Source organism: Ursus americanus, chromosome 36 (assembly GCF_024610735.1).
Source record: "Ursus americanus isolate L20-20 chromosome 36, mUrsAme1.1.p, whole genome shotgun sequence".
NCBI classification, from domain to species: domain Eukaryota; kingdom Metazoa; phylum Chordata; class Mammalia; order Carnivora; family Ursidae; genus Ursus; species Ursus americanus.
Genome location: NC_142162.1, coordinates 13,139,833 through 13,162,999, shown reverse-complemented (window position 1 = coordinate 13,162,999; position 23,167 = coordinate 13,139,833). Strand labels below are relative to the sequence as shown.

At 50.3% G+C, this 23,167-nt stretch overlaps 2 protein-coding genes across 4 annotated transcripts in view; one reads left to right on the top strand and one right to left on the bottom strand.

The window, feature by feature from the left end:
• LIPC (lipase C, hepatic type) overlaps positions 1–23,167 on the bottom strand; it is a 154,054-nt gene that overhangs the window by 90,085 nt on the left and 40,802 nt on the right. The gene's annotated exons all lie outside the window — the stretch shown is intronic.
• LOC148107037 (uncharacterized) lies at positions 12,630–21,431 on the top strand. Of its 3 annotated transcripts, none has more exons than XR_015723174.1 (5): positions 12,630–13,260; positions 16,145–16,281; positions 17,783–17,872; positions 19,717–19,752; positions 20,289–21,431. XR_015723174.1 is itself a non-coding variant. In XM_087859172.1 (4 exons), the coding sequence occupies exons 1-4, from the start codon at positions 13,213–13,215 to the stop codon at positions 20,309–20,311; spliced, it is 432 nt and encodes a 143-aa protein (XP_087715298.1). In that variant the 5' UTR covers positions 12,633–13,212; the 3' UTR covers positions 20,312–21,431. The 3 variants fall into 3 exon arrangements, 1 of the variants encoding a protein (XP_087715298.1); XR_015723173.1 differs by having other exon boundaries at positions 12,633–13,260; positions 19,717–19,940; XM_087859172.1 differs by lacking the exon at positions 17,783–17,872 and having other exon boundaries at positions 12,633–13,260; positions 19,717–19,940.

Below are 23,167 nucleotides of genomic sequence, written 5' to 3'. Positions count from 1 at the left end.
TGAAAGAACCTGGCCTGCTTTCTCCCCAGATGCATTCTGGCACCACCTGGTACTCTCGCTGTATGAGAGACATGGAGAACCTGGGTGCTGGAAGCCCAAGTTCATTACTTCTGTGCTGGTCCCTTAGCCCAGCTGGACTCAGTGTCTTCATCTGTAAAATGGGGACGTAAGGGAATACCCTCCTCCCAGGGTTTTTGGAAGTGAGACAACGCATGGACTGAGCTCGGCATGCTGCCTGGCATAAGTGTCCCCTAAATGATCTGTCACTTATTTATTTATTTGTTTGTTTGTTTTAAAGATTTTATTTTTTCATTTGAGAGAGAGAGAAAGAGAGAGAGAGAAAGTACACAAACTGGGGGAGAAGGAGAAGCAGGCTTCCCACTGAGCAGGGAGCCCAATGCTGGGCTTGATCCCAGGACCCTGGGACCACGACCCGAGCTGAAGGCAGACGCCTAACTGACTGAGCCACCCAGGTGCCCTGATCTGTCACTTTTATTGCTAACATTTGTTCAGCGCTCACCCTGTGTCAGGCACTGTGTTAACCAATTTATATAAATTAACTCACTCAATCCTTTTAATGACTCAATCCCTTTAAATGACATAATGCAGGCAAAAAGCTTCACATAATTCCTGGCACACGGAAAAGCACTCGGAGTGGTCCCTATTGCTAATATGGTGTCTTGCACAGTTACACCCGCCCAGGTGTGGGCCCTGTCCTGGGCTGCTGCTTGCCTGGGACCAAATGCCATGACTTAACTCTTGTGGTCCTTCAACATCTTGCCTTGTTCAAGGCTTGGCCCAGAAGACAGCTCCCCACGGTTCAGTGGTTTACTCGTGGACACAGACGTGTGAGCCAGCTGTTGCAGTGTAGTCAGGAGAGCCCCCTCGAGGTGAGCGTGAGGTGTGGTCATGGGAAACAGGAGGGGTACAGTCACCTCTGACTTGAGGGCAGGAAGGTCAGGACAGGTGTGGTGGACAGAAGATACTTGAGTTGGGTCTTGAAGGAAGAACAGAAGTTTGTGGGCGGAGGAAGGGAAGGAGGGTAGAGTCAGGAGGTCATAGGTCATTGGAGACGGTCAGCAAGCAGGCGGTGGGGGGGGGGGCAGACGGCAGAGGGCATTGGGGGCCAGGCTAAGTTCCATTTCTCTGGAGGCCATGAGGAGCCATTGAGGGATCTTAGGGAAGAAATATGATTAAATCTGCCTCTTTGTAAGCTCACTAGGATTGCAGTTGAAGGAAGGATGGGAGCGGGCAGCCTGTGAGGGGCCTAGAGCAGGAGCACAGGGAGGAGGGGAAAGGCATGAAGACGATGGCAGAAAGGGGTGTAGGGGAGCGGGTTGTGTGAGAGACATGGAGTGAGACATTTAGTGGCCTCCATGTCCACTGAATCACTGGATGTAGACACTGGCTGGGTGTGGGGTGAGGGAGAGCGAGACGTCACACTGACTTCCAGTGCTCTGACTCAGGGAGCTCCAACAAGGGAGGGCTGAGGAGGGCCAGGGGACGTGGCGGCGGAGGAATCATTCTTCAGCAAAGACAGCTGGGTGGATAGAGGTGGGTGCCCCTCTGCTCTGGCTGCTGGACTGAGGTCCTGAGTCATCGGGGACCTGGATGCTGTTCCCTGACACTTGGGGTGGCTGAGAGACTCATCAGCCAGCTCTGGCTGTTCCACTGTGGGAGTGACTTTGTGCCCTGAGTCCCTTTGGGCAGTTGAGGGGCCTGAGGATGTTTGGCCTGGGTGCAGGGCACCGAGAGAGGCTGAGGAAGCTGTCCCCCTCACAGTGACCCTTCCTGTCTTCGTGGAGGAGAGCTAACTCTTTGTGCTCCCAGAAGCCAAATTCTGACACGTGAGTGAGAGGCAGAGGAGCTGGATCTGGGTCCGATGGAAGGGACACTTTATTTCCTCCTCTACAAGACGGTGACAAATCACCTGTGTCAGGGTGGAGGAGGGTAGAACGGGAAATGCGTCTCAAGCACTCTTTCCTGCTCCCAGCACGGAGGATGGGCTCCCTAACAGTCAGGATGCCCCTGCAGGAACTGTCCCCTCCTCCTCCGCTCCCCGGCCCCCGTCCCAGGAGCTCTCAGCAAGCAGGGACAGCTGCTTCATGACCGATGTAGAAGGACCTGGGATAGGACCTGGGATCAAGCGGCCGAGGTGTTACCTTCCCATCCCAAGACCGCACTACTCCTGGTGAGTCCATGGAGCTGGTGGGGCTGACAAAGGGTCATGAACAAATGATGGCGAATTTCCTTTTAACAAGATCTGCTATGACGCGAGACAAGATAAAGAATGTGAAACAGCCATAGTCCTCCAGCGAAATCGGAGTGACTGGCCCCGACTTGGGTAGGTTGGGGATGGTCGGGACCCTTGGTCTTATCAGAGGCAGCTTGGCAGACTGGGAATGAGGGAGAGATTTGGGGTCAGGGAAGCAGAGAAAGCCCGGTCTCCGTCCCCTGCCAGCTCAGGACCTCAGACGGGTCACCTAACCTCTAAGGCGCATGCTCCTCCCTCTTTGCATGGTCTAAAGGACTGCAGGGGACATCGTCCGCGAAGCCCCTCACCGGGCCTGGCAATAGGAAGTATGCAGGAGACTTTAGCCAAATCTATAGCTGCACCAGCTGATGCGAGAAAAATATTAACTGGAACGGTTTCCTCTCCTCCTACCTCCCGGCTGCATCTCGGGATGCTGTCCCCAGACATTTCCCCTGGAGTTCTGGCTGTGGGTTGTCAGTTTGTCTGCGTGCCTTTCATCCTCCCAAAGTCTCGCTAATCGCGCAGGAAGTGGGTGGGTAATGGGCTTCTCTGTTGTTCCACTGGCCTCCCTGTGAGTCTCACTGTTTTGCTTTCCTCCCCACGGGGGCTTCTCACACCCTCTAATGACTGTTTTCCTTTCAGAAATGGCATATTTTTAGACGAAAGCATTTCCTGTGGCTCGTCTCCGACTCTGGCAGATCTCTGATTTCTCCTCGGTTTCCCCGCCTCTCTCCGGTCTCCTGAAACCCACCCGCAGCATGTGCTCAGTAAAGGCAGGCAGCGCTCGCTCCCCGGCGCCTTCTGGGCTCTGGCTCTGAGCGGATCCCCGGGGCTCAGCGGCTGGGCCCGGGCCGGGGTGGGGCGAGCCGTGGTTGAAATGTTGGGTCCCTGTAGCCAGGACCGCAGCGGACGCTTGTGGCTGCTGGCCAGCTCCCCTGGGCCGACCCTGGAGGGTGAGGGTCGTGGCGGTGGTTTCAAAGCGACCCAAACCACTCACCCTTCTTGCTCAAACCCAAACGGAAAGGACCTTTTATTTGTGACACAGGCAAACCTGGGTTTGAATTATGGCTTCTCCGTTGACTAGTTTGGTGGGTGACTTAAAAGCTCGAAGCCTCAGTTTCTTCATTTGGAAATCGGGATAATATTAGTAATAATATTAGTAAGCCTCACAGGGCCATTGTAAAGATTCTGTTACGTACAGTATATAAGCGTCCATACCTGGCACTTAGTTTCTCTTATTTCTAATTGAAATAAGTATCCTAATTGAATTGCATTTTAAATCAGTAAATTTATGGTACTGTGATTTATTATTTAATTATAACGATTTATGTACGCGCTTTATTCCCCTCACTGACTGTAAGCCCCTTGAGGGCAGGGTCTAGATTGTCTTCATCTCTGAATACGAAGGGCAGAGCGAGTACCCCGTAAATGTCTGAGGGGCTGAGGAGTGTGACCCGACACTTTTTGGAGCCAAAGAGCTTCCATACATCCGTCAAGTGTGGGAAGCTCACGGCCTGTGCAGGGGTTCTGGGGCCTGGACAAAGGTAGTGAGAGAAAGTGCACGACAGGCCCCTGCCCCTTGGGCACTCCAGTGGGAAGACAAGCAAGATCCGGTAGCAGAGGGTAGGAGAGGAGCCGTCCTGGCTGGGGCAGTGTTGCGTGCAAGGACAGCTGTCGCTGGGTGACGGGGAAAGAAGGGTGGAGGACTTGCAGGCGCCTGCCCTCCGTCAGCCTCTCTACACGATGAGGACTGGATAGCCATGTATTTCTGTTTGCTTTCATTAATTTACTCAGTTGATTCTCGTTTTTGGAGCCCTGACTCTAGGCAGTTCTTTGAGCCAAACCTCCACTTACGCCTAGACCACTATGATACATGTGTGGCACTCAGATTGTCTCCCCCTCACCCCCCACTGCTCCATGAGCGTGACAGACATGGCTAATGGATCACGGCGTTCTTCACACTGAGCCCGGCGTCATCCGTGGTCCTCCGTAAGGCGGTCACCCCCGATGGAACGGAATTGCTCCTTGAGCTGAAGGCCACCGTCTTTGGCCTAGACTCTTAGACCACTGGGTATGGCCTGATGGCTCCATACATTTCAAAAGCTTATAATTTTCCCCACAAAATGCTACTATGCTTCCATTCTTTCTACCTTTCTTTATGGAAGCCTGTTTCTTACTCATTACTGGAAAGATTGGAAAAGTCTTAGGTGTTAGGAGGATGAAAGTCAGACAGACAAAAGGACAGGTCTCTGCCTTTATCTACTCCTGTTTGGCAGGTGTTTGGAAAAAGCTTAAGTTTTGACTTTGGATAATGGGTTAAAATGCGATTCTTTCTGTATTTTTGTTTTTAAAAACTTCGTATTAAGCAAGTATTACTTTCTTAATAGAAAAAAATGCACTTTGGGATGACCGGGGGGCTCAGTTGGTTAAGTGTCTGTCTTCTGCACAGGTCATCATCCCAGGGTCCTGGGTTTAAGTCCTGCATCAGGCTCCTTGCTCAGTGGGGAGCCTGCTTCTCCCTCTGACTGTTCCTCCCTCTGACTGCCGCTCCCCCTGCTTGTGCTCTCTTTCTGACAAATAAATAAAGGAAATAAGTAAAATTTTTAAAAAAAGTAAAAAATAAGTAAAAGTAAAATTTTTCTTTTAATTTCTAAAAAAATTTTAAAAATAAAGTAAAATTTTTTTTTATTTTAAAAATTTTTAAAAATTTAAAATTAGGGGCGCCTGGGTGGCGCAGTCGTTAAGCGTCTGCCTTTGGCTCAGGGCGTGATCCCGGCGTTATGGGATCGAGCCCCACATCAGGCTCCTCCGCTAGGAGCCTGCTTCTTCCTCTCCCACTCCCCTGCTGTGTTCCCTCTCTCGCTGGCTGTCTCTCTGTCACATAAATAAATAAAATCTTTTAAAAAAATTAAAATTAAAAAATGTATTATAAAATGCATTTTTAATTTTTTTAAAGATTTGTTTTTATTTGAGAGAGCATGCGTGCGTTTGTGCACCAGTGGGGAGAGGGGCAAAGGGAGAGAATCCTCAAGCAGACTCACTGCTGACCAGGGAGCCCAAGGGGCTGGATCCCAGGACACAGGAGATCCTGACCTGAGCCAAAACCAAGATTTGGACGCTCAACCGACTGAGTCACCCAGGTGCCCCTATAATAATGCATTTTATTTTAAAGTATATAAAACTTACTCAGAACTTATCACTATATATCCTTTTGTACCTTTTGAACAATGGACCATGTGAATATACTACCTCGTAAAAAATAAAGTCAATAAATTAAATGCTGGTCTTTGTGTTTTACAGGTGAATACCCTTTTTTTCCGAACATATTTCCCATTTACAGAGTCTCTTGAAATTCAAAGAATACATCGTGAAGATAATGAGGATGACGGAAAGTTGTCTAGCACTTTGAAGGAGGTCCACCTGGGGGTGATCGATTTAAAAAAAAAAAATCCAGAACGGTTTTTAAAAGAATCTAGGTGGAGGGGAAAATACTCTGGAGCAAAAGGAATTCGAACTTAGGCCCCAGTGTGCAAGGCCCCTTTTGAAATTTCATGCCTAATTTTGTATTTGTAACTTTGTATTCTTTATCTTAAAGTGAGCCTCCCCTTCCTATCCCAAGCTATATGGGGCTTCAGGCCCCATGAAACCTGGCTGTCCCCATGTTCAGAGGGAAATTCTTCTTGGTCTCTACAGGGTTCAATGTCCATCAACCCTACAGCCTTGGGGAAAGTGCTAGAGCAGGAGCACCTGGCTTTTTCTCTATTTTTTTCTTGCCTCTTCCCCAGGAGCTGTATTTGTTAATAATGGGAATCCACAGACCACATTTTTACTAGAGGGCAGGGTCACTTCTGTGGAAGGAGTCCTGCAAAGACCAGGGTCTTCCTCTGTCTGGGCTATGAACACAGTGGCCGGGCCTCCTGGGGTAAGTAAGGCAACCCCAAAATTCTCAGCCTCCGGGGCGCCTGGGTGGCGCAGTCGTTAAACGTCTGCCTTCGGCTCAGGGCGTGATCCCCGCGTTCTGGGATCGAGCCCCACATCAGGCTCCTCCGCTAGGAGCCTGCTTCTTCCTCTCCCACTCCCCCTGCTTGTGTTCCCTCTCTCGCTGGCTGTCTCTGTCAAATAAATAAATAAAATCTTTAAAAAAAAAATAGATTCTCAGCCTCCTTATCTGACTCAGTTGGAAAAGTGGAGGTGGCCCTTTTTTGGAGGCTGCTGACCTTTGATTCAGAGGGGCTGCAGCAGAAGGCCTCACTATGGCTTCAGGCGCAAGCCATGTCTTCCTGTCCCTTGTGAGGGTGAGAAAGGCTGACACTGTATTCTTTCTTAGGTATCCGGTACCTTGTGTATGATTGTGACCCTGCTGGGCCAGGGAGTGATCTTAAGATCCTTAATAGTCCAACGTGCTCATAAAACTATCTGCCCTTATTCCTTCTAAGTTAGACAAAAAACAAGAATTATAGTGAGTCAGTGTTGAGTGCTTATCATATCTTGTCACTATTTTTAGATCAAGCAGAATAACTCTGGGTGTGGACAGGGCAGCAAAGCTGAGGTATAAGTAAATATCTCTATAGAAATGTTAGCAGCTGTGCAAATAAGTGGACAGAGGACCCTAGGTGAACAGGAAGGGAAGGAACAATTTGCTGGAAGTGGATTGTAAAGCACACAAACCTTAATGAGGTAAACATATTCCCAGATTAGCAGAGTCCCATGGGGTGTGCATAGGGTGTTCCTAGTTGTCTTTATGACTAAACGCTAAGTGGTCTGGGGTGGGCCTTTGTGTGTTTAAAAAGTTCCCTAGATGATTCTAATGTGAGTCCAGGCGTGAAAACCACTCCGTAGTTCAATGGTATCGCAAAGAGGATACGGTCACAGGGCTGGATGGGTGAACTCATGTTGGGGATCACACCAGGATTTGAGGGGATCCCTCCATCTCAGGAATTAGATCAAGAGATAATTCATTACATGAGAGACTATGGACTATGAGACACAAACTGAGGGCTTCAGAGGGGAGGGGGGTGGGGGAATGGGATAGGCCGGTGATGGGTAGTAAGGAGGACACGTATTGCATGGTGCACTGGGTATTATACGCAACTAATGAATCATCGAGCCTTACATCGGAAACCGGGGATGTACTGTATGGTGACTAACATAATGTAATAAAAAATCATTAAAAAAAAAAGATAATTCATTATTCCATAGAGCAGTGGTTCTCAAACTTGAGATTGCTTCAGAGTCCAGGAGGGCTTGCTGAAAGCTGGATTGTTCGGCCTCTGACTCATTAGGTCTGGGACTCAAGAGTAGACATGTTTGACAAGTTCCCAGGTGATGCTGATGCTGGGAGTCTGGGGACCACACTTTGGGAACCACTGTCATAGAGGACACAGGTCTTGGTTCTGAGAGGCACTGCTGGGGAGAGGGATAGAGAGCCTGGGGGTCCAGTGCCTGCCGTGGTTCATGCAGCCGCCGCGTGGCATAGGGTAAGCCACGTGACCTTTATGGGCCCAGTGTATTCGTGTTCATCCGTCATCCAGGGGTAAGATGAGCTGCCCTGCCTATCCCCAGAGGCTGAGTGGGATCATCAGAAATAACTCTCATTGGGCCCGTACCAGATACTGAGCATTTTCCATATGCATTATTTCAGTTTACTTTCTCAACATTTCTATGAAGTAGGTCCTATAATTCTTATTTTACAGATTCGGAGACTGGAGTTCAGGAAGCTTCGTTACCTTGTCAAGGGCACTGTGGCAGAGGCAATTCCAGCTGACCCCAGAGCCCAAGCTCTCCACCGCTGAGCCAACCCTGACCCTCGGTGGGAAACCCTGTGAACGCTGAGACTTGCCGAACAATCTTTAGCTGTGGTTTTTCTAAGTGGTGAGCAGGATTTGATGTAAGGGCTACCTAGTGGGCTAATCAGTCTACATCACAGGGAGCAAACCCCAATTAAATCAAGTCTGGGCAGATAGGGAGGGCTCCAAGAGAAAACACAACAAAACACATCAATCACTCAGTTGCGATGTTGGAGAACAGGCCACTCAGATAAGACGAAGGCATTAATTAGGAGGAAAAAGGAGCAGAGCAAACAGCCGGCAGGAAGACCAGAGGGCTCTTTAAAAGCCTGATGGAAGCCCAGGAAAGCTGCCTCCCAGCAAACCTGGCAGCAGACCACAAACGCTGCAGCTGATTCATTCAGTCAAAGCGGCCATCTTGGGAAAAGGGCAGCTTTGAAAAGCAACAACAAAAAAAGAGGCTCACAACAGGGGACCAGGAAAAGCCAACAAGTGGGACCCAATATGTGCAAATTAGGAATGGTGAGCTCAGGGGAGCTCACAGAGATAAGGAGCCCATAAGCAAAGGCTCTGCACCCCAACATAGGGGAGCGCCAGAGGCAAGCACCTTTTGGTCCTTGGAAACGAGAGGGCCCATGTTCGAGGTGGGTGAGACAGATGATCCTTGAAGGCCACTTCAGCTCTCAGTTCCAGTGACCCTCTGTGAGTTGGGTTCACGCTTCATTGGTCTACCAGGTTTCTTTGCCCAGGTAAGCAAGTCTTTGGGGAAGAGTACAATGAATGAAAACCATTTTAACTGTCAGAAAAAAAAACTGATGAAATTTCACGCCAAAGTTTGCCAGGGAAAGAAGTTGTTATAACTATCAAACATAGGTAGGAATGTTGCATAACAAATTACTTTTATTTAAAAAAAACAACGCGGGGCGCCTGGGTGGCACAGCGGTTAAGCGTCCGCCTTCGGCTCAGGGCGTGATCCTGGCGTTATGGGATCGAGCCCCACATCAGGCTCCTCCGCTAGGAGCCTGCTTCTTCCTCTCCCACTCCCCCTGCCTGTGTTCCCTCTCTCACTGGCTGTCTCTATCTCTGTCGAATAAATAAAAATAAAATCTTTAAAACAAAAAACAAACAACAACAACAACAACAACAAAACAATGAGATTGTTGTGAGGGGTCAGGTAAGTCAGTGGATGTCTGAAAAGCACTTTGAAAATCGGAATTGTTATTCTTTAGAATAAAGGCATTTCATAAAAAATTGGGATAATTTTCTGAATGAAGAGATGTGAAAAGTGACTTTACTTAGTAATTGAAATAACATAGAAGAGTTTTATGTGATACGGAAAGAGAAGGAAGAAGGTGTATGAGTCCCAGGAGATAAAATGCTCGGCTGATGGTGATAATGCAATAGGGCCACATGAATGGGCAGAAAAATAGATGATCTTCGATGTGGACAAGGTCACGACACATTCAGCAAGGAGTAACCCAACAACATATAAAGTGGTTGGCTCTGACCTAATGGGTACAAACCCAGAAGAATTTCTCTCTTTGGAGCCCGTTTCTCACCTGTAATGCGAGTTCAGTCAAGATAGCTAACGAAATATTTAAAATAACACTAGATCCTTAGACCTTAAAGAAGCTGTGGAAATAATGTAGTCTATTGATTAATTTTAAAGGTAAGAAAACTGAGACCCATCTGGCAAAGGAGCTGGTCCGAGGTCCTATAAATGATTAGGGAATGCACCGTAGGCAAGATGGAAACTATTAATCTACCTTTCATGGAACCCAGGTATCTGATAAAGGCCATCTTGAAGAGTATGGGGGATTTCTAAAGCCTTTCTAGGTTGACGAGGTGGAAGGTTGACCAAATGCTCCTTCAGAATGCCTCACTGTGTTAAAGACAACGTCACGGAGATGGGGAGATAGATACCTCAGGACTAGTAAGATTTTCCAAATAATCTTATATAAGTGGTTCCTATTAATCACACAGACGAGACTTCACAGTGAAATTACACATGAGTTTCGAAAAAGCAAAATGATGACAGCCCAAACACCTGTTGGCTTGGGGACGAAGTCTTCTTATTTATTTTATTTTATTTTATTTTATTTTATTTTATTTTATTTTATTTATTTTTTAAAAGATATTATTTATTTATTCGACAGAGATAGAGACAGCCAGCGAGAGAGGGAACACAAGCAGGGGGAGTGGGAGAGGAAGAAGCAGGCTCACAGCGGAGGAGCCCGATGTGGGGCTCGATCCCAGAACGCTGGGATCACGCCCTGAGCCGAAGGCAGACGCTCAACCACTGTGCCACCCAGGCGCCCTGAAGTCTTCTTATTTTAGAACTGGCATTTCATCATCAGAGCTGGGGCTTGATAGGACTTCAGAGGATTTTCAGATATCCGCCAGAAGATCTAACTCCTCTGCCCCCGTGTTAATTAGAAGTGATACAGGGGCACCTGGTGGCTCAGTCTGTTAAGCGTCTGCCTGTGATTCAGGTCAGGGTCCTGGGATCGAATCCCGCATCGGGCTCCCTGCTCAGTGGGGAGTCTGCTTCTCCCTCTCCCTCTGCCTGCTACTCTCCCTGCTTGTGCTCTTTCTTTCTCTCTCTCCCTGACAAATAAATAAATAAAATATTTAAAAAAAAGAAGTGATAGACATTGGGGTCTATGATTCTTTCTCTACTTTCCTGTGTACTACACCTAGACTGACCACACGCCGCAGAGAGTAGAGACGATGACAGAGGACAGAGAGCACTCTTCGGATGTGTCATTTGTGATGGCTGTACTCTCAGACTCTAACCTCCCGGCCCCTGCACCCCCAGGACCTGTCTGAGCCTTCCTGCAGTAGCGGATTTCCTAGGAGTGAGGATGCCTGGTCTAAGTTCTTCGCTCCTCTCCCCCCACCTTACTGAATCATTTTTGGACTCCTCCCCATCACCCATCAGCCCACTTCTAGCTGGATACGCGACATTTGTCTCTTTGGTCCAGTCCAGCCCTGCACATCGGTCATTTCCTATAATCCTTACTTAATGGGTCGCTTAATCTCCCATGTAAAACCTTTTCCATTATTGCCGTGCAATTTCATGGAATTATCTGTAAGTGTGATTTTTTAAAATCCTAAGTCTTCATTAGGGCACAGGCTGTGTCAGAGGCCAAGTGGAAAAACTTCCGCAGCTCAAAAGTACCAATTGTAAATAAGTATCAGTCGATCAATAAACACATCCTGTTCCGAAGAGCAAAGAACTGAGGGTAGGGAGGCGGTAAACAACCTCTTCTGGTGGGAAGGACGGGAGTGACACAGGCAAATGTAGGGCATACGTGCCAGAGAATCTTCTTTCTCTGATCCCTGGAGGGCTAAGATACAGAAACTCCGAATGCCCAAGGAAATGACAGGGCTGCAATAATGGGGCTTTTCTTTACTCCGCTGCAAACCAGTCGTAGTAATATTCTTTTATTTGGACTTTAAAGGTAAAGTAGAAGAAGGACCCTACGTGTTTCGATGCCTGATAAAGCCACGGAAAGTTCTAGAAAAACAAGACACTTGGAAGGGACTGACCCCAAGAAGGTGGAAGGTGTGGTAGAAAAATTGCCTTCTGCAGAAATATGAGAGGACTTGAGGACGGGCTTAGTTTGAAGTGACTAACTGCTCAAGAACGGCGGTTCAGATACTTAATGTTCATGTGTCTTTAAATCTTGCTCTAAATAAAATGCTTTGTTTGTACTAGTTGTTTGTCATTATGGGCTCTTTTAGCGAAAAACTCTGCCGAAGTCTAGGGATGTGGGAAAGCAGGCTTGTATCTGGCTCGGCTCACCCTGTGGCTGGGAGCTAGGTGCTCTCTCTCTCTCTCTCTCTCTCTCTCTCTCTCTCGGAGGCCGTTCGGTGACTCGGGGCAGCGCCCGGCCGCAGTGTCTGTGGCACTGTCCTGACTGTCATCGCCGGCCTGCGAAGCAGCCACAACGAAGGCCACGCTCCTTCAGGTGGCAAGTGACACGTATGCGGGCCGAGATGAAAGCTTGAGCAGACAGCAAACGTGTGCTTCTTGCATCATGATGTCTTTAACACAACATAGTGCTTTTGGCAAATTTCCCCCTCGAGTGGAAGCTTTGGATTTCAAATGCGGTTATTGGCCTTTCATCTGTGCTTCCTCTACGGTTCTATTTTCTGATCCATTACTTTCATCTCTGAAACCTGTCATTGTGACTCTCATATCAATGGAACCATCACTCCAAAAGCTTTTTACTCTTTGGGTCAGAAACGTTTACTATCAGGCAATTGAAATGATTGTATTTGTATTGACCTCGTATTTGAGAGTCACTCAAGATGTCCTGGGAAATCAAACGTTCAAAGTTAAATGAGTGCCTTTCTTTGATGTTTGTTCCCAGATGAGCAAAGAAGGTGAGGGTCCTTGAGAGAGTGCTGGGAAACTGGACAAGCTGGTAGGTAGGGTAGGACCCAGCGTGGGTCCCCGAGGGAGAGGGCAGGGGAGGGCTTGGGGAGAGGGCAGTGGAGGGGGGGAGACGAATGCGTGTCATCTCCAGGCGGAGAGGAGGAGCGTGGCTGACCCGGCGCTGGTTGCAGGGGCCCTGAGGGGGTGAAGGCGGCAGGTGCCGCAGCCTGGAGGTGAGCCGTGGGCAGGAAGCTGGGGTCTGCGTGGGCTGTCGCCTTAGGGACATCCCACAGCAAGAGAGGGGAAAGGAAAGAGCACAGTGGATTCCAAAGCTTAATTTGGTCTGGGGCATAGACTCCTGTAGCAGCAAAAGCATCTTTGCGGACACTCCCACTTGCAGACTTCGATCAGCTGGTCGTAGGGTTTCCTGAACTTCCCGGAGCGGCTGTCGGAGCTGTAGGAACGCAAACCGCAGCCCCGCTCAGAGGTGCGGACCTCCCGGTGCGCGCAGACAGCTGCCGGTGAGACCGACCCAGAAAGCGGCCCCTGCTCCAACGGGGTGTCGCCCGCCCCCTTCCACGGCGGAGGCGTTAGAAGCAGCCGCGGAAGCCCCGCGCTCGGGCCTCCCCAGGCGCTCCGCCCGCAGCTCCGGTTCCCACTCCCGTCTGCACCTCGCCCCCTGGCCGCGAGTCCGCGTGGCCCTGAGCGAGTCAGGCACACTCTTGGCAAACTCCGGTTTCCTCCTCTGGTGAGCGAGGGCCCCGGGGTCGTGGAGGAGGTGGCAGACGATGGCGCTCGCGGTGGCCTTAGCGCACGGCCTGGCTCCTGAGTGCTCGGTAAGTTTAGCCGCGAGTGACAGTGTTCAGAGAAGGGGGACGACTGGAAGCTCCTTGGGGAGGTGAGGCCCGAGTCAGATCTCGGCCAATGGATGGAGCCCGAGACAAGGAAGCTCGGAGGAGTGAAGCCGGGGTGCCTCCCGTGTGAAGCAAGGGGTGCGAAGGAGTCAGAAGAGGAGGGTCGGAGAGGAATAACGTGGCAGAAAAGGGTTGGTTGGTGTTGGTTGGTTGGTTGGTTGGTTGGTTGGTTAGTTGGTTGGTTGGTTGGTTGGTGTTGGTTGGTTGGTTGGTTGGTTTAAACTCATCTTCAGGGGACGCCTGGGTGGCTCAGTCCATTAAGAGTCTGCCTTTGGCTCAGGTCACGATCTCGGGGTCCTGGAATCCAGCCCCGCATCAGGGTCAGGCTCCCTGCTCAGCCAGGAGTCTGCTTCTCCCTCCCCCTGCTCTTGCTCTCCCCCCCCACCTCAAATAAATACATAAAATCTTTTAAAAAAAACCCCACAACAACTCATTCTCAGGTGAAATAGTGTAATGAGGCTGGGGGTGGGGGTGGGGAATCTGACTCCCCCCCCCCCCCCCCCCCCCCGCCCCCGCCATGAACACCAGGATAGACCATTGCAGGCCCTGAGGCAAAACGGCCTCTAGGCAACCTGGAGAGAAAAAGTAAAGGATGTTGGGACAGAGGTCAGGCGGCTGGGACGTTGCCTGTGTGTGTGTGTGTGTGTGTGTGTGTGTGTGTGTGTGTGTGTGTGTGATTCTAATAAGCAAAGATGGAGAGGGGCATGGTGGGGCTGAGGGGGTGATGTTTCTGGGCCAGTGCCTACTACGCTCTCACTGGGCTGGAAACCAATCACTTTCCCCTTGTCTCTCAGACACACGACAGGCTGGCAGATGCCCAGATGCAGTAAAAAGACACGGAGTCTCCGTGGTCGCTGGTCTCGGGTGTGCTACAGCCCCCCACCCTGCAGCCGGCCCTGTTTGTTTTGCTTGTGAGAAGGTGCTAGCCCAGGGCACTTGGAACCCCTTCTTTCCTACCCTTGGTCCCCCAGACACCTGTCTGAGCTGACCCAGTGCTGGCACTGCTCAGGGCCCAGGGGGAGCCACAGCCTTTGAGTCTGTCCTTTGCTCTTTGTCTTCCACGGTTAAAGCAACTTTCAGGCAGCAGAGAGGAACCAGCAACTGGGCGCCAATCAGCTGTGGGGGGTAAGGGTCTCTGGTTGCTCCCTCCAAAGTACCCACAGGAGTGCAGTGAGGGCACAGAGAGCTTTCTGTGGCCACACAGTCCCACTGACATGCTTCCTTACACGTCAGAGCCACTCCCCTAGGCGATCACAGTTCTTGCCTGTGAGGGGACAGGACAGGTACTAGAGGCAGGTGTTGGGGGGCTGAGCCCCTTCCCGGAGGTCACGGAACGCACCGAGACTGGAAAGACTGCGGGGCTGCAGCAGCGCTCTGCTCAGAGCCAAGGGGCTGCTGTCAGGACCCTGGAGCAAATGACGCATGACTTTCTTCTCATCGCAGTGGTCCACAGGGGACACGAGCGTGGTAGTCCGGCAGGGAGGCTGGGGGACTGGCTCCTGGCTTCCTCTCTCTACAGCAGTGCTGCTCTGGTGGGTCCCCGCGGGGAGGAAAGAGTGGGATCCACTTCCTGGACTCTCCCACAACGACTTCAAAAGCACGGCTGAGTCGGCAGCATTCTGGGGCCACGTAGCAATACAGGATTAATTCCAGAACTTGTGCAAGTGCTAATGAGGACCGAGAATAACTGCACTGACCTGTCTTGGCAGGCAGGCCCGGCGGGGGCGGAGCTGGGCTGTCCTTGAAGGGGTTCGCGGGCCTGCTCCCTCTGCCTGGGCCTGCAGAGGCCAGAGTTCAGCTCCCACGTTCCCTTCAGCACTGGGGGTGTGGGGGGAGTGGAGAATGATCCGGAGCCGCCTCTGAGCCAGGGCTGTGCCCCTCCCACATAGGAGAGGGAAGCCAAGCGCTGATTACCCTGCCCCACCGAGCCTTACTGCTGCTGGTCAGTTCAGCAGGCCCATCCATCTCCTGCCCTGCCCCGGGGAGCGTCTCTCCTCTCGTGCTTAGAACTAATTTGTCTGGATGTCTGGAACAGGGCAGGGAAGCGGCCTTCGTTTCTTTGGCTTTGGTCTGGGGTGCAGTCAGGGAAGAAGTGTGTATGTGTGTGCGTGAGTGCACGTGTGTGAGCGCGTGCCCACGTTCATGTGTATGAGTGTGTGTGTCTAAACGGATGGATTATCGACAAGGCAAAAAGGGGACCACTGGTGCCAGCTTTTCAAGGACGACGCAGAACACCTTTATGTAAATAGTAAATGTGATCCTGTTTAGTGGGATAGGGTGGGGCCGGAGCCAGAAGGACTCCTGTCCTGGACCCAGATGTCAATTAGTTAATTACACCAGTTGATCAATCAGTCGTGTTAAGTCGCTCATCAACATTTACGTAGCACCCACTCTACGCCATGCACTATGCCCAGGCTGGGCCTTAGTCCCAAGGGCTCACAGTCCTATGGGGGAGGCGGAAATATGAACAAGCCCACAAAAAATATGACTACGGTGTGTGCATGGCTGGAGCAGGTAGGGATGATGGAAGCAAAGAGGAAGGGGGCCTAACTCCAAGGGCAGAGGGATGACACTCAGCATCCAGCTCAGAGGATGAGGCGTGGACGTTGGCTGGGTGGGAGAGGGGACGAGGGAGCAGGCCCGCACTGCAGGGCAAACAGGGGCAGGTAGGTGTAGATGGGTGGGAATTGTAAGGTGGAGCTGAAACCTGGAATTTGAAGGGAGTTTTCACCCAGGAGGGGAGGAGGCATGCCAAGAAAGTCAATGTGACTAGAGGCCTGAAGGAGAGCGTTGTTCTTTCCCTCAGCACCTGGCGAGAAGGCGGTATTGCACGGAGACGAAGAACACAGGCTCTGGACTGAGGCCACCTGAGTTCAGATCCCAGGCCCGCTGCGGGGAAGGTCGGGAGTTGAGCACTCGGCGGGACAACGGGCATCACCCTCAGTAAGTGTTAGCTTTTGTCACTGTTACTATTCCAGCCAATCTCCAAGTGCTCTTACTTTTTCCTTTGAAGTGTTTCTTGGGTCTTGCTTTGACTCTCTCGCAGCAGTAACCCCCTGAGACTCTGCCCCTCAGCGCTGCTCCACCCCCCTCACCTCTGCGTTTCTGCGTGTCTGGGAAGCTGGCCTTGTTGGCTTGCTTTCTTCCCCTGCAACCAGCCCGTGGACCAGGCCCAAACAGGGCCCCCATGTTCCAGCCGCTTCTCTGCTCGAAGGCCTGAATGCTCCCTGTTTTGGAGAAGCACCAGTGTGGCCACTATCCCCTTACAGATGAGAAAACCATGGGTCAAAGAGGCTAAATGAGTAGTCCACACTCCTAAGCAGCCCAGCCCACCCCTTCCTAGCTGACGGTCCTTGAACGAGCAACAGAACTGTCCTGGGGCCTGAGTGCCCCAGGCATTGGAAGAGATGTTGGAAAAGCTCCCTACAGGGTGGGAACGAAGGTGACAGTTAGGATTATAACCTAAGTGAAGGGCTGGTAGTGCGTCTGGCACACAGTCCGGGGCTCTGAAACGTCGAAGCCCCCCCTCTCCAGCTGGGTGGGTGGTCCCTGGCCCCAAGAGCCCACCATGGCTGTTTGCACGTGCTGCCTCCTATCCAGGCCTTCCTTCCCTTCCCATGCACCTGTCACCCCGTAGCTCAGCACCACCTCTTGCCCTACGAGCTGTTCTCAACTCCTGACTTGCCCAAAGCCCCTCCCTCACTGCTTCACACAGAGTTAGAATTCCAGGAAAAGGCCCAAACCTCATCTCAGAGCTATGTTTTAAATGTCCTTAAAGACAGAAGCCAGACCGGTCGGAGGCCAAGGCTCTGGGAGCTGAGGGGCTTCGGGTATTCTGGATCAGGCTTGAGTGGGGCTCACGAGGAGTTGCAAGGGCACCCAGAGCAGACCCCACAGGGCCGACCTCGGAATCCACTGGCAGGCTTGGAGGCAGAGAGCCCGAGGCCGAGACCGTCGCCGCCTTGCCTTCAGGATGAATCCGAAGGATGGTTTCCCTTCTTCGGCAAGTGGGAGAGGCCCGTTCTTGTCAAGTGCAGCCAACTGTCCCCACAGCCCACTGTTGCTCTGATGTCAGAGGAACCCAAGGGCCTTGCCCAGGGCCACCCGGGGCCTTCGTGCCAGGGAGGAAGCCGTGCTGCGTGCACGGGGGCCCGTGAGGCTCTAAGATAACTTGGTTCCTCTCTGAAGAGTAAAAGGAGCCAGTATCTGTTCTAGATCAGGCGTCCTTGGGACGGGGGTGTGCACTCTCCAGTTCCTTCCTGTGACAGCAGCCAATGCAGCCAGAACCCGGCCCAGAGCCCAGGGCTGCTTTCTGCTTCATTATGGGCCAAGCCCAGTTCGGGGGAATGTTTATTTGTTTTCCCGTAAATGTAAAAGTCTCCTTAGAGGGAGTACAAAACACCTGTCTGCTGGTGGGGCTCTCTTTTATTTTCTCTGTTCTTAGGAGTGGGCGCGACTTCCCCCGGCAATTGCTGCTTTCTGGAAAACCTGGACCAAGCCTGGGACTTGTTATGTCATTTTGGCTTTGATTTATGTACGCATGTATTTATTGTTAACTTTCTAAAAGGGATCCCAGAAGGGGGGAAAAAAAAACAATGAAGCCAGTTCTTCAAAGGCTATGAAAATATGGTCGCACGAAACTTAAGCAAGGACTAAAATCCAACCTTACCAGTGAATATGTGCCCCCCAGGGAACACTACCCAAAGCAGAATCTCTAAGAAGATGCTTTCTGTGGCACTCCTGCTTGCTGGGAAAGGTCAAAGGTTGGCCACTAGATTTTTTTTGACTAGAATTCAAAGAGGTCTTCTTGGGCTGAGAGAGGTCAGCCCTGCCTAATGTCCTCTAGGCCACTGGCTTTCAACGACTAAAGGCTGAGGTTGTCCCAGCAGAACTAGACGATGCCTCTCTCACCTAAAAAATATGAAGTGAGTCCTCTGACTCTCCCTCCTAGAACGTATTATGCCCATCGCCAAGGGAGAGCTATGGCCTTCTCACCATTCTATGATCTAGTTGCTTTTCCTCTTAAATATTCATTAGAAAATAATAAAGCCATAGGGGCACCTCCGTGGCTCAGTCAGTTAAGCGTCTGCCTTTGGCTCAGGTCATGATCCCAGGGTCTTGGGATCAAGTCCCGTGTTGGGCTCCTTGCTCAGTGGGGAGCCTGCTTCTCCCTCTGCCTATCCCACTCCCCCTGCTTGTACTTTCTCTCCCTGTCAGATAAATAAATAAAATCTTAAAAAAAAAAACTTAAAAAAGTAAAAGTAAAATAATAAAGCCACAGATGTAAGGACCACAGTGGTGTTATTGGGGTCGACCTAATGCACAACTAAAGCATCTCTTAAAGGCCAGAGAGATAGTTGGCAGGGACCCTTTCCAGAAGGTTCTGTAACCCCCATAGTCCCCATTCTACTGGGACACTGGAGTCAAGGACAACGGGCAGAGACGGGTGTACCGGGTGTGTAATTCCCAGGGCATAAGGATGACCCAGATTCTACTGGAAAGAGGGTCAGCATGGAGTTCTTTGGTTTCTGAGCTTTTCTCATGGCGAAAGGAACCAAGAGTAGTATTCGGCTCTGGCAGAAAGCTGGTCTAAGAGCTCAAAGTATCCAAGGCAGAGGGATGAGAAGTGGGAGAGCCTCAACAGACACTGTTCTTTCAAAGGTGTGGTCCTAGGTGTTGTCCTCGGTGTTTTGACTTGGTGGAAAGAGCCGGGGGTGGGGACGATCTTCCTGCTGTAAACAGCAGCAACGGCGTACACACCAGTACAACGAACAAACCAAGTGGTCGTGTGATTGGTTTTAACGCTTTCATTGCATGAGGTTGAGGGCCATGGCGGGGAGGCTCAGCTACTCTTCCAGCCGGAGCACAGGCCAACCTCGCTGGGCGACGTCCACGCCCCGACTTCAAAGGCCAGTTTGCGGGCTTCACATTTAGTAAGCTCTTCCTGATGACCCCGTTTAAAATTTTATTCTCCTTTGAAGAAGCATGGCACAAGATATATGGGCACACATTTTTTTCGGGAATTTTCCCGGTCTCTGTAGGAGTAAAAAACTAAAATAGGTACTCATTTTTTTTTTTTTAAAGCTCTCCAGCTACTAGGGACAGCAAGGACTTTTGCCATTTAATTTTTGTTATTATTCAGCTCATGAAAATGTATTTTTTTTTAAAGATTTTATTTATTTATGTGACAGAGAGACAGCCAGCGAGAGAGGGAACACAGCAGGTGAGTGAGAGAGGAAGAAGCAGGCTCCCAGCAGAGGAGCCTGACGTGGGGCTCGATCCCAGAACGCCGTGATCATGCCCTGAGCCGAAGGCAGACGCTTTAACGACTGCGCTACCCAGGCGCCCCCCATGAAAATGTATTTCTTAATCCTCCAGCTACAGATTGCTCCTGGTCAGAAAAAGCAGAAACCGGTATGTCCCCTGCACTCCAGAAGCATATCATTCAAGACTTACAACATGGCCTATCCAACAGAAAGGGACGTGCGGAGCATACCAAGGGGCCCACAGCCGTGGCAGGATGAGGACACGGGCTTTGGTCCAGGAGGAACAGGAAAAGGAACTGTGTGAATGGCAGAGGCTGCTAGGTGTAGGAGTGCAAGGTGAAAATCCTTACCTTATAGCCACTTTGGTCAATTTTATATGGAGAAAATGACGAAGCCAGTGTTTTCGCCCTTTTGGGTACCAAATGGGCTTACCTGGCTGGCTTGGCCAGTAAAGATATTAGCCACGAAGGGGACTGATCACAAAATGACATGACCTTCATCGTTGAAAGATTTTAAGGAAAAGGCAGCTTCGAGGGTCTCATCCACCGTGGGTGGGGAGGAAGCGGGTGTGATGCATTGAGGGAGCTGTGACGGGTGTGTGGTCTACAAATTGGGGAAAAGCTCGGCTGCTGTGGCCCTGCCCTGGAGAAGCAAGTGGCAACTAATAAGCTGTGTGCTTTGTAGGTAATCCTGCTTTCCACGGGTAAGCTTGAAGAAGAATTAAGACCTTCCATGCTCTGAAGCCCAGGGCTGCTCAGCTCACACTACGTGGCAGGGAGCCCCCGGGGCTCATTTGGCAGTACTTGGATGCTGAGAATAAAGGTGCCAGGCCCTGGATGTCATCTCTGCTGGAGACTAGTTTCCACCTTGCTCTGTACCCTTGGGTATGCCACTTGACCTTCTTAGTTTCTATTTCCTTAGTAGCAAAAGAAATGAGTTGGACTAGATGTTCTCCAGGAGCCCTTCCAATTTTCCAATTCTGTGAATCGGGTGCACTTGAAAAAAAAAATACATGCTTCTTCAGTTGGGAAAATAACAAAGAGATAGAGAATAAAATAAAAAGATAGAGAATCTCCTGTTTTTCCCAATTTGTTCTGCCTTTGTGAATGGGGAGGGGAAACCTTTGCAAACTAGTACGTCAGGGAGAAAAGAGAGACGGGAGGTTAAGGGGTGGGGCAAAGCCCCTGTGTGGACCCCCTATGTGGGGCAAAGCCCCTGTGTGGATAGGCTACTGGCCCGAGTGGGGGGTGGGGCATCAGTGGTGGTGGCCCGTGTGCTCCTGCAATCCTCCCAGGAGGGGGGCACTCCCTGGTCCCCACTACACCCCTCCTCTGCACCTGCCTTCAGGGGCCCCTGGGCTACACCAGGCCAGATGTGCTCTGTTCCTGGCTGTGGCTTTAGCCATGCTCTCGTGCTTGGGGCAGCCTGCTTTTTGCCCCTCATACGCGAAAAACGCCTTTTTTTATGATTATCAAAGCAATACACACCACTTTGGAATGATAGGAAGGTACAGAAAAGTATTAAGAAGCACAAAAACCAACGTCAGTTATAATCCGATCACCCAGAGCTATTCACATTTAAGTGTATTTTCTTCTAATGTATTTTTTTTCCTTCTTAACGGGAATGTATCCATTTTGTAACTGGCGTTTTTGGACTCAATCTCATAGCATGTTCCCACGTCATGAGACGTCTCCAGCCCCCACGTCATCCCCACGGCTTCCCAGGGCTGACGCACGCCTTTGGTAACCCCACCAAGTCGGGCCGTTCGGACCTCTACTCCTCGCTCGTGCTGTTCACCTGCCCGAAGTGCAGCCACTCGCTGCTCATGTTTAGTCTTACGATTCTTTAGGGCCCTAGTCCTCCACGAAGCCTTCCAGGCCACGTTGGAGGGCCTTCCCGATCATCCCTCCATCCCTAACATCCCTCCCCTTCCCTTCGGTCTTGTCTTCAACATGTGTTTTGGAAAGTTAGGTCTCCCTTTATGTAGGTGTCCCTCGGGCAGCAGCACAATGGGAATATTTAACAACCGGCTCCCTGGGGGGAAATATATACATATATGTATGTTTATTCTATATGTGATTTATAGCAAGGATGTGTATGATACAATTTACAAATAATACTAAAATATCCGGTACACTTTACTGTAAACTCCACATAGCCAGTCGAGTCTCACAGAACGCGCTCAGTGATTTTTGCTGAACTTTTTATCGTTAGCCAACCCGTGGTGGATATTTTAATTTACATTCACGAGGAAGACAAAAACGAAACAATGAAGCTGTGTGATGGAACGTCAGTCATGCAAGAGGGACGTGATTAATTCTTTGCTGTGTCCGGTAATTGTTTTTGAATTCTGGAAGAATATCGTCTCCATTTTTGTCTTATATACAATTGGAACAACTAGAGACACAATACATGTTTACATTTAATCTTCATTATTAACAGTTTCTCCATGGTTTTCTTAAGTCCAGACCAGGGCCTGGCAATCTATGGCCTGCCACATCTCATCTACCACCTGGTGTTGTAAATAAAGTTTTATTAGAACATGGCCATGCCCATTCATTTATCTACCGTCTGTAGCTGCTTTTGTGTTACGATGGCAAGGTTATGTAGTTGACGAACTAACACACAAAGGGAAAAGTATTTACTGCCAGTGGTGCTGCTAACGGGGAGTTGGAAAAACATGAACTGTAGCATATCATTGTATTGTACTCCCATCAAAAATGTCAATAAATGTCAATCACCGTAAGAACAGACACAATAGTAAAATGGAGTAAAATAAATAGGAACAGAGGAATTTTGAGTATTTGCTACTGTCGTTGTTGTTTTTTAAAAGATTTATTTATCTGAGAGGCGAGGAAGGGCAGAGGCAGAGGGAGACAGAGAATCTCAAGCAGGCTCCCCACTCAGTGTGGAGCCCGGCGCAGGGCTCCATCTCACAACCCTGAGATCATGACGTGAGCCGAAATCAGGGGTTGGATGCCTAACCGACTGAGCCACCCAGGCGCCCCACTACAGTTGGTCTGAAACATCATGTACTTAATTGTAAGTTTTTATAATTCAATTTTAAAATCATGGCTGTGCTTAAGAATCAGCTCACGAAATTCTTTTTTTTTTTTTTTTTAGATTTTATTTATTTACTTATTCGACAGAGAGAGAGACAGCCAGTGAGAGAGGGAACACAAGCAGGGGGAATGGGAGAGGAAGAAGCAGGCTCATAGCGGGGGAGCCTGATGTGGGGCTCGATCCCACAACGCCGAGATCACACCCTGAGCCGAAGGCAGACGCTTAACCGCTGTGCCACCCAGGCGCCCCAGCTCACGAAATTCTTGAAAATGGAACAACTGTTTCTGTCAAAGGTGAGGGCTTTGCTCTTCAGCGGGGAAATATGATCCCGGCCCATCTGGGTGGTGCCTCACCGCACCCTAACCCTGGGGAGACTTCTGCCCAGGATGAGGGCGTAAGAGGGTCTCATGCTCATCGTCATTACTTCAACTTGAAGAAAGGAGCCTCTTGTGTATAGCCGGGGCTCCCCCATCTGTTGATTAGAAAATTAGTGGCCATGT

Excerpts from the sequence above, each read along its gene's own strand:
- LOC148107037 (XM_087859172.1), top strand. The coding sequence starts at position 13,213 with ATGGCGCTCGCGGTGGCCTTAGCGCACGGCCTGGCTCCTGAGTGCTCG. Across the intron at positions 13,261-16,144 it reads GCCTGGCTCCTGAGTGCTCG|CACCTGGCGAGAAGGCGGTA; the intron begins GTAAGTTTAGCC and ends TCTTTCCCTCAG. Across the intron at positions 19,941-20,288 it reads GCTAGGTGTAGGAGTGCAAG|GTAATCCTGCTTTCCACGGG; the intron begins GTGAAAATCCTT and ends TGTGCTTTGTAG.